At 52.6% G+C, this 16,591-nt stretch overlaps 1 protein-coding gene across 2 annotated transcripts in view; it reads right to left on the bottom strand.

The window, feature by feature from the left end:
- The window catches only part of tsnax (translin-associated factor X), a 47,211-nt gene extending 43,228 nt beyond the window's left edge, over positions 1–3,983 (bottom strand). Inside the window, exon 1 of one of the 2 annotated variants that reach the window (XM_082970345.1) lies at positions 3,960–3,983. Coding sequence is in view for 1 of the 2 variants with exons in the window: in NM_001140656.1 (NP_001134128.1) it covers positions 3,674–3,689 (16 nt within the window). In the remaining variant the exon portion in view is untranslated. 2 annotated transcript variants of the gene reach the window in all.
- Between the last annotated feature and the right edge of the window lie 12,608 nt (positions 3,984–16,591).

Below are 16,591 nucleotides of genomic sequence, written 5' to 3'. Positions count from 1 at the left end.
TGTATGCTCTCGTTGGCTGGACCTCGCTACATATTCCTCACCAAACCCACTGGCACCAGGTCATCTATAAGTCTCTGCTAGGTAAAGCCCCGCCTTATCTCAGCTCACTGGTCACCATAGCAGCACCCACCTGTAGCACGCGCTCCAGCAGGTATATCTCACTGGTCTCCCCCAAAGCCAATTCCTCGTTTGGCTGCCTTTCCTTCCTTCTGCTGCCAATGACTGGAACGAACTGCAAAAATCACTGAAGCTGGAGACTCATATCTCCCTCACTAGCTTTAATAAGCACCAGCTGTCAGAGCAGCTCACAGGTCACTGCACCTGTACATAGCCCATCTGTAAATAGCCCATCCAACTACCTCATCCCCTACTGTTTTGTTTTTTGCACCCCAGTATCTCTACTTGCACATTCATCTTCTGCACATCTATCACTCCAGTCTCTATCATTCCAGTGCTTAATTGCTTACCGTAATTTCCGGACTATTGAGCGCACCTGAATATAAGTTGTTACTGTCTATTATCTATCCTTTACCCCTACCTACAGTATACTGCTGTTACTGTCTATTATCTATCCTTTACCCCTACCTACAGTATACTGCTGTTACTGTCTATTATCTATCCTTTACCCCTACCTACAGTATACTGCTGTTACTGTCTATTATCTATCCTTTACCCCTACCTACAGTATACTGCTGTTACTGTCTATTATCTATCCTTTACCCCTACCTACAGTATACTGCTGTTACAGTCTATTATCTATCCTTTACCCCTACCTACAGTATACTGCTGTTACTGTCTATTATCTATCCTTTACCCCTACCTACAGTATACTGCTGCTACTGTCTATTACCTATCCTTTACCCCTACCTACAGTATACTGCTGCTACTGTCTATTATCTATCCTTTACCCCTACCTACAGTATACTGCTGTTACTGTCTATTATCTATCCTTTACCCCTACCTACAGTATACTGCTGTTACTGTCTATTATCTATCCTTTACCCCTACCTACAGTATACTGCTGCTACTGTCTATTATCTATCCTTTACCCCTACCTACAGTATACTGCTGTTACTGTCTATTACCTATCCTTTACCCCTACCTACAGTATACTGCTGTTACTGTCTATTATCTATCCTTTATCCCTACCTACAGTATACTGCTGTTACTGTCTATTATCTATCCTTTATCCCTACCTACTGTATACTGCTGTTACTGTCTATTATCTATCCTTTACCCCTACCTACTGTATACTGCTGTTACTGTCTATTATCTATCCTTTACCCCTACCTACAGTATACTGCTGTTACTGTCTATTACCTATCCTTTACCCCTACCTACAGTATACTGCTGTTACTGTCTATTATCTATCCTTTACCCCTACCTACAGTATACTGCTGCTACTGTCTATTATCTATCCTGTTGTCTAGTCTAGAGGTCGATTTCAAGTTTTCATAATCGGTATTTTTGGACACCGATTTGCCTATTTTTTATTTTTTTTATTTAACTAGGCAAGTCAGTTAAGAACACATTCTTATTTTCAATGACGGCCTAGGAACGGTGGGTTAACTGCCTTGTTCAGTGGCAGAACGACAGATTTTTACCTTGTCAGCTCGGGGATTCGTTTTTGCAACCTTCCGGTTACTAGTCCAACGCTCTAACCACCTGCCTTACATTGCACTCCACGAGGAGCCTGCATGGCAGGCTGACTACCTGTTACGCGAGGGCAGCAAGAAGCCAAGGTAAGTTGTTAGCTAGCATTAAACTTATCTTATAAAAAACTATCAATCTTAACATAATCAGTAGTTAACTACACATGGTTGATGATATTACTAGTTTATCTAACGTGTCCTGCGTTGCATATAATCGATGCCTATTAATTTCTCATCGAATCACAGCCTACTTTGACAAACGGGTGATGATTTAACAAGCGCATTTGCAAAAAAAGCACTGTCGTTGCACCAATGTACCTAACCATAAACATCAATGCCTTTCTTTAAAATCAATACACAAGTATATATTTTTAAACCTGCATATTTAGTTAATATTGCCTGCTAACATGAATTTCTTATAACTAGGGAAATTGTGTCACTTCTCTTACATTCCGTGCAAGCAGTTAGGGTATATGCAGCAGTTTGGGTCGCCTGGCTCGTTGCAAACTGTGTGAAGTCCATTTATTCCTAACAAAGACCGTAATTAATTTGCCAGAATTGTACATAATTATGACATAACATAATTTCCGGACTGTTAAGCGCACCTGAATATAAGCCGCACCCACTGAATATTTTTTTATTTATTTTTTTAACATAAATAAGCCGCATGTCTATAAGCCGCAGGTGCCTACCGGTACATTGAAACAAATGAACTTTACACAGGCTTTAACGAAACACGGCTTGTAACAAAAAATTACAAATTTGCAGTAAACAGTAGCCTACCAAGAAAGTCATTGGTCACTATCTTCCTCCTCCTGTGCACTGAAACAAACCACTGAAGTCATCTCCTTTCAAAAAAAATTGAAAGCGGGAAAAATCCATATATTAGCCGCGTCATTGTTTAAGCCGCGAGGTTCAAAGCCTGGGAAAAAAGTTGCGGCTTATAGTCCGGAAATTACGGTAATTGTAATTATTTCGCCACTATGGCCCATTTATTGCCTTACCTCCCTAATCTTACCTCATTTGCACACACTGTACATAGACTTTTTCTATTGTGTCATTGACTGTATTTTTTGTTCATTCCATTCCATGTTTAACTATGTGCTGTGGTTAGTGTCACACTGCCATGCTTAATCTTGGCCAGGTCGCAGTTGTAAATGAGAACTTGTTCTCAACTTCCCTACCTGGTTAAATAAAGGACTTGTTCTCAACTAGCCTACCTGGTTAAATAAAGGACTTGTTCTCAACTAGCCTACCTGGTTAAATAAAGGACTTGTTCTCAACTGGCCTACCTGGTTAAATAAAGTACTTGTTCTCAACTAGCCTACCTGGTTAAATAAAGGACTTGTTCTCAACTAGCCTACCTGGTTAAATAAAGGACTTGTTCTCAACTGGCCTACCTGGTTAAATAAAGGACCCTAGGTATGACAAAACATGTATTTTTACTGCTCTAATTACATTGGTAACCAGTTTATGATATCAATAAGGCACCTTGTGGGTTTGTGGTATATGGCCAATATACCACAGCTAAGGGCTTGGGCTGTATCCAGGCACTCCGCGTCGCGGAACATTGGCCATATACCACACCTCCTTGGGCCGTATTACTTAAATACACCACAGCTTTTAGCCAATCAGCATTCAGGGTTCAAACCACTAGGTTTATAATTTACATTATAAACGGTATGACAAAACATGTATTTTTACTGCTCTAATTAAATTGGTAACCAGTTTATAATAGCAATAAGGCACCTCGGTAAGGGATGTATCCAGGCACTACGCGTTGCGTTAGGGCTAAGAACAGCCATTAGCCGAGGTATATTGTTCATCTACCAAACCCCATTGGGGCTGAGTGCATAAATATAGCGAGTGTAGGCTTTATAGAACAAACGTGATTAGCTAGCTAGCTATGTGGAGCTGCATTGATGAGAAATTAGGACTCGTCTGCAGTTTCTGCCCCGTATCAAATCCAGAGCATAGCGACTTTACACATCATACATAATGTTAATAATGAATTTGATTACCTTCCCGCTTGCTCATAACTTCTATATAATCGTATTATCGTACAGGAATGTTCTTGTTTTACAGTTACCTAGCTAGCAGCATTTGATTACAACCTGAACTGCCTGTTTATTTGTGATTGTGTGCAAGTTGAAGAAGCATGATACACATGTAAATCGCCTTAACCATTATAGTTATTTTGAGTCATAAAATATATTTTCAGAAAAACAGAAGGATACGAGAAGAATACTGAAAAACCTTATACAATGTTTGCATTATTTTATATAATGTAGAATAGTAAACACAAACCTTTGGTGTATTCCAATTTTCCGGCATTCTTAGGGGCACCCCATTCTTTTGGAGCGATGCATTTTGGGAAATGTAGTTTCTGGGTGAAGAGACGTGGTGTCCGTTATGATCAGGTTTTTTAATAAAAATGTATTTGTCAACTTTTGTTCAAAATAGATGGGCTATAGGCAAATGGCAATGATGCTTATGTAGCCTATGTAATAAATCAGCCTATACTAACAAGATTCCCCGGCTTTGTAATACTTAGGTTACAAAGCCAACACCTCCTTTGGCTGCCTTCCAGTTCTCTGCTGCCAGTGACTGGAACGAATTGCAAAAATCGCTGAAGCTGGAGACTTATATTTCCCTCACCAACTTTAAACATCAGCTGTCTGAGCAGCTAACCGATCGCTGCAACTGTACATAATCCATCTGTAAATAGCCCACCCAATCTACCTACCTCATCCCCATATTGTTTTTATTTACTTTGCTGCTCTTTTGCACACCAGTATTTCTACTTACACACCATCATCTGCTCATCTATCACTCCAGTGTTAATCTGCTAAATTGTAATTACTTCGCTACTATGGCCTATTTATTGCTATACATCCTCATGCCATTTGCACACACTGTATATAAGCTTTATTTTTTTGTTCTATTGTATTATTGACTGTAAGCTTGTTTATTCCATGTGTAACTCTGTGTTGTTGTTTGTGTCTCACTGCTTTGCTTTATCTTGGCCAGGTCGCAGTTGTAAACTTGTTCTCAACTGGCCTACCTGGTTAAATAAAGGACTTGTTCTCTACTAGCCTACCTGGTTAAATAAAGGACTTGTTCTCTACTAGCCTACCTGGTTAAATAAAGGACTTGTTCTCAACTAGCCTACCTGGTTAAATAAAGGGTTATATATATAATATATAAATACCTGGTTAAATAAAGGGTTATATATATAATATATAAATACCTGGTTAAATAAGGTTAAATAAAATAAAAGGTTCAGACTATAGAACAGTATAGAATAATCCCTTATTTGTGTTTTTATTTTATTTACAGATCTATTTTAGTCTACATGTCTGTTAAATAGTTAGTATAGTTACATAACAAAGCTGGGACTTTGTAACCTCTATAATTGGACAGATCAGATTCTCTCTCAATTCAATTTAAGGGCTTTATTGGCATGGGAAACATATAATTACATTGAAAAAGCAAGTTAAATAGGTAATAAACAAAAGTGAAATAAACAATAAAAATGAACAGTAAACATTACACTCACAACATTTCCAAAATAATAAAGACGTGTCAAATGTCATATTATGTCTTTATACAGTGTTGGAACGATGAGCAAATAGTTAAAGTACAAAAGGGAAAATAAATAAACATAAATATGGGTTGTATTTACAATGGTGTTTGTTCTTCACTGGTTGACCTTTTCTTGTGGCAACAGGTCACACATCTTGCTGCTGTGATGTCACACTGTGTCACAGTTGTTGTCGGTGAATGAGGACCAAAACGCAGCAGGTACGTGAATGCTCATCTTGCTTTTTAATTATCTTCAAAACGAACATACAAAATAACAAAACACGAACGATCAACAAAAACAGTCTGGTAAGGCACAAGGCGAAACACAGAACAATCACCCACAAATAACACATACAAACACACCCTAATATATGGGACTCTCAATCAAAGGCAGATAGACAACACCTGCCTTCAACTGAGAGTCCCAACCCCAATCAACCAAACATAGAAACACACACACTAGACTAACCCTAGAATTAACTAAACATAAACCAAAACCCGGAAATACTAAATCAAACACCCTTTACACAAACACAACACCCCGAACCACATAAAACAAATACCCCCTGCCACGCCCTGACCAAACTACAAAACAATTAACCTTATATACTGGCCAGGACGTGACAGTACCCCCCCCTTAAAGGTGCTACCCCAGAAGCACCTTAACAAAAAATAACCCCAAGCAACACCAACAAAAAGTCCCCTTTTCTAAAGGGAGGGAAGGGAGGGTGGCTGCCGTCAACGACGGCACTGTGCTACACCCCCCCTCCCCAACCCACCTATTTCTGGAGGGGGCTCTGGTTCCGGCCGTTCCAGGCTGTCGGGCCACTCTGGCATCGCCGGGGGGCAGTCGGGCCAGTCTGGCATCGCCGGGGGGCAGTCGGGCCAGTCTGGCAATTCGGGAGAGTCTGGGCAGTCTGGCAATTCGGGACAGTCTGGGCAGTCTGGCAATTCGGGACAGTCTGGGCAGTCTGGCAATTCGGGACAGTCTGGGCAGTCTGGCAATTCGGGACAGTCTGGGCAGTCTGGCAATTCGGGACAGTCTGGGCAGTCTGGCAATTCGGGACAGTCTGGGCAGTCTGGCAATTCGGGACAGTCTGGCAATTCGGGACAGTCTGGCAATTCGGGACAGTCTGGCAATTCGGGACAGTCTGGCAATTCGGGACAGTCTGGCAATTCGGGACAGTCTGGCAATTCGGGACAGTCTGGCAATTCGGGACAGTCTGGCAATTCGGGACAGTCTGGCAATTCGGGACAGTCTGGGCAGTCTGGCAATTCGGGACAGTCTGGGCAGTCTGGCAATTCGGGACAGTCTGGGCAGTCTGGCAATTCGGGACAGTCTGGGCAGTCTGGCAATTCGGGACAGTCTGGCCACTCCGGCAATTCAGGGCAGTCTGGCCACTCCGGCAATTCAGGGCAGTCTGGCCACTCCGGCAGTTCAGCGCAGTCTGGCCACTCCGGCAGTTCAGCGCAGTCTGGCCACTCCGGCAGTTCAGCGCAGTCTGGCCACTCCGGCAGTTCAGCGCAGTCTGGCCACTCCGGCAGTTCAGGGCAGTCTGACCACTCCGGCAGTTCAGCGCAGTCTGACCTCTCTGGCGACTGTTGACAGGCGGGCAGCTCTGACGACTGTTGACTGGCGGGCAGCTCTGACGATGACTGTTGACTGGCGGGCAGCTCTGACGATGACTGTTGACTGGCGGGCAGCTCTGACGATGACTGTTGACTGGCGGGCAGCTCTGACGATGACTGTTGACTGGCGGGCAGCTCTGACGATGACTGTTGACTGGCGGGCAGCTCTGACGATGACTGTTGACTGGCGGGCAGCTCTGACGATGACTGTTGACTGGCGGGCAGCTCTGACGATGACTGTTGACTGGCGGGCAGCTCTGACGATGACTGTTGACTGGCGGGCAGCTCTGACGATGACTGACTGGCGGGCAGCTCTGACGATGACTGTTGACTGGCGGACAGCTCTGATGATGACTGTTGACTGGCGGGCAGCTCTGATGATGACTGTTGACTGGCGGGCAGCTCTGATGATGACTGTTGACTGGCGGGCAGCTCTGATGATGACTGTTGACTGGCGGGCAGCTCTGATGAAGACTGTTGACTGGCGGGCAGCTCTGATGAAGACTGTTGACTGGCGAGGCTGGGTTGACGCACTTGTAGCCTGGTGCGTGGTGCTGGTACTGGGCTTACCAGATTATGTACACGCACCTCCAGGCTAGTGCGGGGAGCGGGAACAGGACGAGTCGGACTGGGTTGACGCACTTCCGGGTCCGCACGAGAGACAGGAGCTGGAAACCCAGGGCTATGGAGGCGCACAGCCGGTCTAGATCTTACCTCCTGCACAACCCGCCTTGGCTGGATGGAACTAGTAGCCCTGTACGAGCGGGGTGCTCGTACAGGGCAGACTGGGCTGTGCAGGGCCCTGATGGTAGCCGTGCGTAGAGCGGGAGTTGGGTAGCCTGGTCCTCGGAGGCGTACCGGCGACCAGATGCGCTGCGCAGGCATCCTCCTACCAGGCTGGATGCCCGCTCTAGCACGGCACCTGCGAGGGGCTGGAATAACGCGCACCGGACTGTGCGTGCGTATGGGTGAGATAGTGCGCTCCTCAGCGAAACATAGCGCTCTCCACCCCATACGCTCCTCCATATAACCACGAGTAGCTGGCTTCCGGCTCTTCTTACGCCTAGCCAAACTACCCGTGTGCCCCCCCCCAAAATTTTCTTGGGGGTGCCTCTCGTGCTTCTCCTTCAGCGCGTACTTGGCCTCGTACCACCGCCTCTCTGCCTTGGCTGCCTCAATTTCCCACTGCGGGCGTCGATAATCCCCAGCCTGGTGCCAAGGTCCGGCCCCGTCCAGAACTTCCTCCCAAGTCCACTTCTCCCGCCAGTCCAACTCGAACTCCGTCTGCTCCTTCCTCTGCTGCTTGGTCCTTTGGTGGTGGGTGATTCTGTCACAGTTGTTGTCGGTGAATGAGGACCAAAACGCAGCAGGTACGTGAATGCTCATCTTGCTTTTTAATTATCTTCAAAACGAACATACAAAATAACAAAACACGAACGATCAACAAAAACAGTCTGGTAAGGCACAAGGCTATACACAGAATAATCACCCACAAATAACACATACAAACACACCCTAATATATGGGACTCTCAATCAAAGGCAGATAGACAACACCTGCCTTCAACTGAGAGTCCCAACCCCAATCAACCAAACATAGAAACACACACACTAGACTAACCCTAGAATTAACTAAACATAAACCAAAACCCGGAAATACTAAATCAAACACCCTTTACACAAACACAACACCCCGAACCACATAAAACAAATACCCCCTGCCACGCCCTGACCAAACTACAAAACAATTAACCTTATATACTGGCCAGGACGTGACACACTGTGGTATTTCACCCAGTAGATATGGGAGTTTATCAAAACTGGATTTGTTTTCTAATTCTTTGTGGGTCTGTGTAATCTGAGGGAAATATGTGTCTCTAATATGGTCATACATTTGGCAGTAGGTTAAAAGTTCAGCTCAGTTTCCACCTCATTTTGTGGGCAATGTGCACATAGCCTGTCACATAGACCTTCCAATTACTATGGAAGGGGGGTGAGAACCATGAGCCTCCTAGGTTTTGTATTGAAGTCAATGTACCCAGAGGAGGACGGAAGCTAGCTGTCCTCCGGCTACACCATGGTGCTACCCTAAACAGGGCTGTTCAGGCTACTGTAGACCTTCACTGTGAAAATGTATTTTAATAAATTATTTGGTCATGTGAATATATTTAGTATAGTTTTATGTAAAAAGGATAACTTTTTAAGTGTTTTACTTTTTTTAGTTGTATGAAATTCACTGAGGAGGATGGTCCTCCCATTCCTCCACTGCTGCAGAGTCTTTGTGTTGCCCCCTACAGGACAGGAGGAGTGGGAGCACAGACCTTCACACTAACTAGCCTTATCTGGAAATACCACTTAGTTTTAACGTCTCTGTTAGTTGACCCTGCTTATTTCATTGCTGTGTGCTTACACCAATGTTGATAATTTCATTCAATCATTTGGTATTTAATTTCATAGTTCTGTAAAGTTTATCATACTGTAATCTAAAATGAATCTATAAAAACCCCAGATTAAACCTGCAGCATTTGTTGTTTTCTAATTCTTTGTGGGTCTGTGTAATGTGAGGGAAATGTGTGTCTCTAATATGGTTATACATTTGGCAGGTTAGGAAGTGCAGTTTTGTCCCGAGGAAACCCGGCCAACTGTGTACGTGCCACCCGCCTGCTGCCTCCTTGTGGGCTGCACTGAACAGTGAATATGGATGCAGAGTAGATGCCAGCTAAGTTGCACTGAGCCGTTATAGCAATGCATTAAATGCATTAACTTTAATTTAACATGGTGCACAGGAGGCTTTATTTTGTCTATACACAGTAAGCTTTCAAAACGTCAAATTATGTTATACACATTTTAATAGCGAATGTAGGCATATGCCTATAAAAACATGGAGGAGATTTTGAGGACATAATAAGGTTGTTTTTGTAATATATTAGCACACTGAGGCAGGGATGCGGGGAGAAGAACCACATTTATCAGAGGTCATGGGTCAAGTGCAAGTACAGATGATCACATGTAGCAACACCCTCAGGCACTCCAGGGAAGTACATGTACATACATGACAACTTTGTATTCTCGGGCTTAGTCCAGAGAGGAAGAGGGAGACCCAACTCCAGGAGAAAATGTGTCCTCCCTCCAGCAGGTGGCGTTTTGTTGTTGTTTCACCCACCAAGCAAGGAGATTTTAAATGGATGTCAATGAGAGTTTCGAATTTCGTCAACAAAGAAACGAATAGCTTATTTGCTACGTGAGGTTTATTTTATCGATTAGAGGTTTCTTATTGCTTCAGTTGTTACTGCTATAAGTAGGACACGTGACATCACGGCAAAAACCCACTTAGTTCCTGTTTCACAACCGGCCGGGAGTCCCATAGGGTTAGGGTTATTAGGGTTAGGGTTATTAGGGTTAGGGTTATTAGGGTTAGGGTTATTAGGGTTAGGGTTATTAGGGTTAGGGTTATCCCAGCCGTGACCGGGAGTCCCATAGGGTTAGGGTTATTAGGGTTAGGGTTATTAGGGTTAGGGTTATTAGGGTTAGGGTTATCCCAGCCGTGACCGGGAGTCCCATAGGGTTAGGGTTATTAGGGTTAGGGTTATTAGGGTTAGGGTTATTAGGGTTAGGGTTATCCCAACCGGCCGGGAGTCCCATAGGGTTAGGGTTATTAGGGTTAGGGTTATTAGGGTTAGGGTTATTAGGGTTAGGGTTATCCCAGCCGTGACCGGGAGTCCCATAGGGTTAGGGTTATTAGGGTTAGGGTTATTAGGGTTAGGGTTATTAGGGTTAGGGTTATCCCAGCCGTGACCGGGAGTCCCATAGGGCGGCGCACAATTGGCCCAGCGTCGTCCGGGTTTGACCGGGTTTGGCCGTCATTGTAAATAAGAATTTGTTCTTAACTGACTCGCCTAGTTAAATAAAGGTTTAAAATATATATATATGTTGTCTCGAGATTGCTATGCATATTCATGACATGAGACTAGTAGCATAATATCTCTCTACATTGAATACAGGCGGTTAACGTCAACAACCCGAATCAAATATAGATTACAATAATGAGATGTATCCACCAATTCACAGAAAGGACAGACTCCCTGTCGCTTTGGAGGGACCGGTATCTTCTCAGTATATCCAGAATATTTGAAAAGCCCAACGTTTTGCGACTAAAACGAGAGTTTCTACTGGACACATTCAGGAAGGTCTCGCCCCGCTGTCTTCCGTTGAAGAAACATTTCGCTACGGAATTGGCGTCATGGATAAGCCCCAGAGAGAGGGACGGAGTAGAACTGAATATACAGTCATTGGCGGAGAACACAGACGGCGCCGGGAAGGGTCCATGAGAAACAGATGGCTAGCGCCCCAAACACTGGATTTACCGATATGTTGGGCTCGACTTTTCCTATTAAAGTGTCATATGAAGTAAACAACCGGATACCTGTGATGAAATGATCGGGTCTTATGTCGTTGTAGGCTGGGCTGGAGCATCACATCCAAAATGGATCAGTAGAAGGACGCGTGTAAAGGATTGGACTTTAAGACCGTAACATGTTAACATTAGCCAACTGCACACATGGAGACTAAACATAAGACTGCAGCCCAGACTGCTCAGGACTTAGAAAGAGAAAGAGAGTATTGTGAACTTTGTGGGAAAATGGAGAATCTCCTCAAGTGCGGCCGGTGTCGAAACTCGTTTTACTGCAGCAAGGAGCACCAGAAGCAGCACAAACTCATTTGTAAAGAATCTGAGGTGAAGGTTTCCAAACAGAAGCCTGCTGAACTTCAGGAACCGTCTGGGGGTGAAAGGACAGACACAGCAACGAAAGACCAGCGCTGCATCTCGGAGTGGAGAGGCTATAATGAAAGGGTTCATAACAAAGGCAGAGTGAGCGGTGTCCTCAGTCGATAAGCCAGGCTGGTCGAATAACCATACCAAACCCAGCGGACAGACCACCACCCGGTCCACGCCTCGATCCACCACCCGGTCCACGCTTCGATCCACCACCCGGTCCACGCCTCGGTCCACCACCCGGTCCACGCCTCGATCCACCACCCGGTCCACGCCTCGGTCCACCACCCGGTCAACGCCTCGGCCAACCACCCGGTCCACGCCTCGGTCCACCACCCGGTCCACGCCTCGATATACCACCCGGTCCACGCCTCGATCCACCACCCGGTCCACGCCTCGGTCCACCACCCGGTCAACGCCTCGGTTTACCACCCGGTCCACGCCTCGGTCTACCACCCGGTCCACGCCTCGGTCCACCACCCGGTCCACGCCTCGGTCCACCACCCGGTCCACGCCTCGGTCCACCACCCGGTCCACGCCTCGGTTCACCACCCGGTCCACGCCTCGGTCCACGCCTCGGTCCACCACCCGGTCCACCGCCCGGTCCACCACCCGGTCCATGCCTCGGTCTACCACCCGGTCCACGCCTCGGTCCACCACCCGGTCCACGCCTCGGTCTACCACCCGGTCCACGCCTCGGTCCACCACCCGGTCCACGCCTCGGTCTACCACCCGGTCCACGCCTCGGTCCACCACCCGGTCCACGCCTCGGTCCACCACCCGGTCCACGCCTCGGTCTACCACCCGGTCCACGCCTCGGTCCACCACCCGGTCCACGCCTCGGTCCACCACCCGGTCCACGCCTCGGTCCACCACCCGGTCCACGCCTCGGTCCACGCCTCGGTCCACCACCCGGTCCACGCCTCGGTCTACCACCCGGTCCACGCCTCGGTCTACCACCCGGTCCACGCCTCGGTCCACCACCCGGTCCACGCCTCGGTCTACCACCCGGTCCACGCCTCGGTCCACCACCCGGTCCACGCCTCGATCCACCACCCGGTCCACGCCTCGATCCACCATCCGGTCCACGCCTCGGTCCACCACCCGGTCCACGCTTCGGTCTACCACCCGGTCCACACCTCGGTCCACCACCGGGTCCACGCCTCGGTCCACCACCCGGTCCACGCCTCGGTCGACCACCCGGTCCACGCCTCGATCCACCACCCGGTCCACGCCTCGGTCCACCACCCGGTCCACGCCTCGGTCCACCACCCGGTCCACGCCTCGGTCTACCACCCGGTCCACGCCTCGGTCCACGCCTCGGTCTACCACCCGGTCCACGCCTCGGTTTACCACCCGGTCCACGCCTCGGTCTACCACCCGGTCCACGCCTCGGTCTACCAACCGGTCCACGCCTCGGCCTACCACCCGGTCCACCACCCCGTCCACGCCTCGGTCCACCACCCAGTCCACCACCCGGTCCACGCCTCGGTCCACCACCCGGTCCACGCCTCGGTCCACCACCCGGTCCATGCCTCAGTCTACCACCCGGTCCATGCCTCGGTCTACTACCCGGTCCACCACCCGGTCCACGCCTCGGTCCACCACCCGGTCCACGCCTCGGTCCACGCCTCGGTCCACCACCCGGTCCACCGCCCGGTCCACCACCCGGTCCATGCCTCGATCCACGCCTCGGTCCACCACCCGGTCCACCACCCAGTCCACGCCTCGATCCACCACCCGGTCCACCACCCGGTCCACGCCTCGGTTTACCACCCGGTCCATGCCTCGGTCCACCACCCCGTCCACGCCTCGGTCCACAACCCGGTCCACACCTCGGTCCACAACCCGGTCCACACCTCGCTCCACCACCGGTCCACGCCTCGGTCCACCACCCGGTCCACCACCCAGTCCAAGCCTCGGTCTACCACCCGGTCCACGCCTCGGTCCACCACCCGGTCCACGCCTCGATCCACCACCCGGTCCACGCCTCGATCCACCACCCGGTCCACGCCTCGGTCTACCACCCGGTCCACGCCTCGGTCCACCACCCGGTCCACGGCTCGGTCCACCGCCCGGTCCACGCCTCGGTCCACCACCCGGTCCACGCCTCGATCCACCACCCGGTCCACGCCTCGATCCACCACCCGGTCCACACCTCGCTCCACCACCCGGTCCACGCCTCGGTCCACCACCCGGTCCACCACCCGGTCCACGCCTCGGTCTACCACCCGGTCCACGCCTCGATCCACCACCCGGTCCACGCCTCGGCCCACCACCCGGTCCACGCCACGATCCACCACCCGGTCCACGCCTCGGTCCACCACCCGGTCCACGCCTCGGCCCACCACCCGGTCCACGCCTCGGTCTACCACCCGGTCCACGCCTCGGTCCACCACCCGGTCCACGCCTCGGTCTACCACCCGGTCCACGCCTCGGTCCACGCCTCGGTCTACCACCCGGTCCACGCCTCGGTTTACCACCCGGTCCATGCCTCGGTCTACCACCCGGTCCACGCCTCGGTCCACCACCTGGTCCACCACCCGGTCCACGCCTCGGTCTACCACCCGGTCCACGCCTCGGTCCACCATCCGGTCCACGCCTTGATCCACCACCCGGTCCACGCCTCGGTCTACCACCCGGTCCACGCCACGATCCACCACCCGGTCCACGCCTCGGTCCACCACCCGGTCCACGCCTCGGCCCACCACCCGGTCCACGCCTCGGTCTACCACCCGGTCCACGCCTCGGTCCACGACTCGGTCTACCACCCGGTCCACGCCTCGGTTTACCACCCGGTCCACGCCTCGGTCTACCACCCGGTCCACGCCTCGGTCTACCACCCGGTCCACGCCTCGGTCTACCACCCGGTCCACCACCCCGTCCACGCCTCGGTCCACCACCCAGTCCACCACCCGGTCCACGCCTCGGTCTACCACCCGGTCCACGCCTCGGTCCACCACCCGGTCCACGCCTCGGTCCACCACCCGGTCCATGCCTCGGTGCACCACCCGGTCCACCACGCGGTCCACGCCTCGGTCCACCACCCGGTCCACGCCTCGGTCCACGCCTCGGTCCACCACCCGGTCCACCGCCCGGTCCACCACCTGGTCCATGCCTCGATCCACGCCTCGGTCCACCACCCGGTCCACCACCCGGTCCACGCCTCGATCCACCACCTGGTCCACCACCCGGTCCACGCCTCGGTTTACCATCCGGTCCACGCCTCGTTCCACCACCCCGTCCACGCCTCGGTCCACAACCCGGTCCACACCTCGCTCCACCACCCGGTCCACGCCTCGGTCCACCACCAGGTCCACCACCCGGTCCACGCCTCGGTCCACCACCCGGTCCACCACCCGGTGCACCACCCGGTCCACGCCTCGGTCCACGCCTCGGTCCACGCCTCGGTCCACCCCTCGGTCCACCACCCGGTCCACGCCTCGGTCCACCGCCTCGGTCCACGCCTCGGTCCACCACCCGGTCCACGCCTCGGTCCACGCCTCGGTCCACCACCCGGTTCACCACCCGGTCCACGCCTCGGTCCACCGCCTCGGTCCACGCCTCGGTCCACCACCCGGTCCACGCCTCGGTCCACCACCCGGTCCACCACCCGGTCCACGCCTCGGTCCACCGCCTCGGTCCACGCCTCAGTCCACGCCTCGGTCCACGCCTCGGTCCACGCCTCGGTACACCACCCGGTCCACGCCTCGGTACACCACCCGGTCCACACCTCGCTCCACCACCCGGTCCACGCCTCGGTCCACCACCAGGTCCACCACCCGGTCCACGCCTCGGTGCACCACCCGGTCCACCACCCGGTGCACCACCCGGTCCACGCCTCGGTCCACGCCTCGGTCCACGCCTCGGTACACCACCCGGTCCACGCCTCGGTCCACCGCCCGGTCCACCGCCCGGTCCACCGCCCGGTCCACGCCTCGGTCCACGCCTCGGTCCACGCCTCGGTCCACGCCTCGGTCCACCACCCGGTCCACGCCTCGGTCCACCACCCGGTCCACCACCCGGTCCACGCCTCGGTCCACCGCCTCGGTCCACGCCTCGGTCCACCACCCGGTCCACGCCTCGGTCCACCGCCTCGGTCCACGCCTCGGTCCACCACCCGGTCCACGCCTCGGTCCACCGCCTCGGTCCACGCCTCGGTCCACCACCCGGTCCACGCCTCGGTCCACGCCTCGGTCCACCACCCGGTTCACCACCCGGTCCACGCCTCGGTCCACCGCCTCGGTCCACGCCTCGGTCCACCACCCGGTCCACGCCTCGGTCCACCACCCGGTCCACCACCCGGTCCACGCCTCGGTCCACCGCCTCGGTCCACCACCCGGTCCACGCCTCAGTCCACGCCTCGGTCCACGCCTCGGTCCACCACCCCGTCCACGCCTCGGTCCACAACCCGGTCCACACCTCGGTCCACAACCCGGTCCACACCTCGCTCCACCACCGGTCCACGCCTCGGTCCACCACCCGGTCCACCACCCAGTCCAAGCCTCGGTCTACCACCCGGTCCACGCCTCGGTCCACCACCCGGTCCACGCCTCGATCCACCACCCGGTCCACGCCTCGATCCACCACCCGGTCCACGCCTCGGTCTACCACCCGGTCCACGCCTCGGTCCACCACCCGGTCCACGGCTCGGTCCACCGCCCGGTCCACGCCTCGGTCCACCACCCGGTCCACGCCTCGATCCACCACCCGGTCCACGCCTCGATCCACCACCCGGTCCACACCTCGCTCCACCACCCGGTCCACGCCTCGGTCCACCACCCGGTCCACCACCCGGTCCACGCCTCGGTCTACCACCCGGTCCACGCCTCGGTCCACCACCCGGTCCACGCCTCGGCCCACCACCCGGTCCACGCCACGATCCACCACCCGGTCCACGCCTCGGTCCACCACCCGGTCCACGCCTCGGCCCACCACCCGGTCCACGCCTC

This window comes from Salmo salar, chromosome 28 (assembly GCF_965601325.2).
Source record: "Salmo salar chromosome 28, fSalSal1, whole genome shotgun sequence".
NCBI lineage: Eukaryota > Metazoa > Chordata > Actinopteri > Salmoniformes > Salmonidae > Salmo > Salmo salar.
Note: the sequence above shows the minus strand (reverse complement) of the source record. Positions and strands in the feature narration are given on the sequence as shown.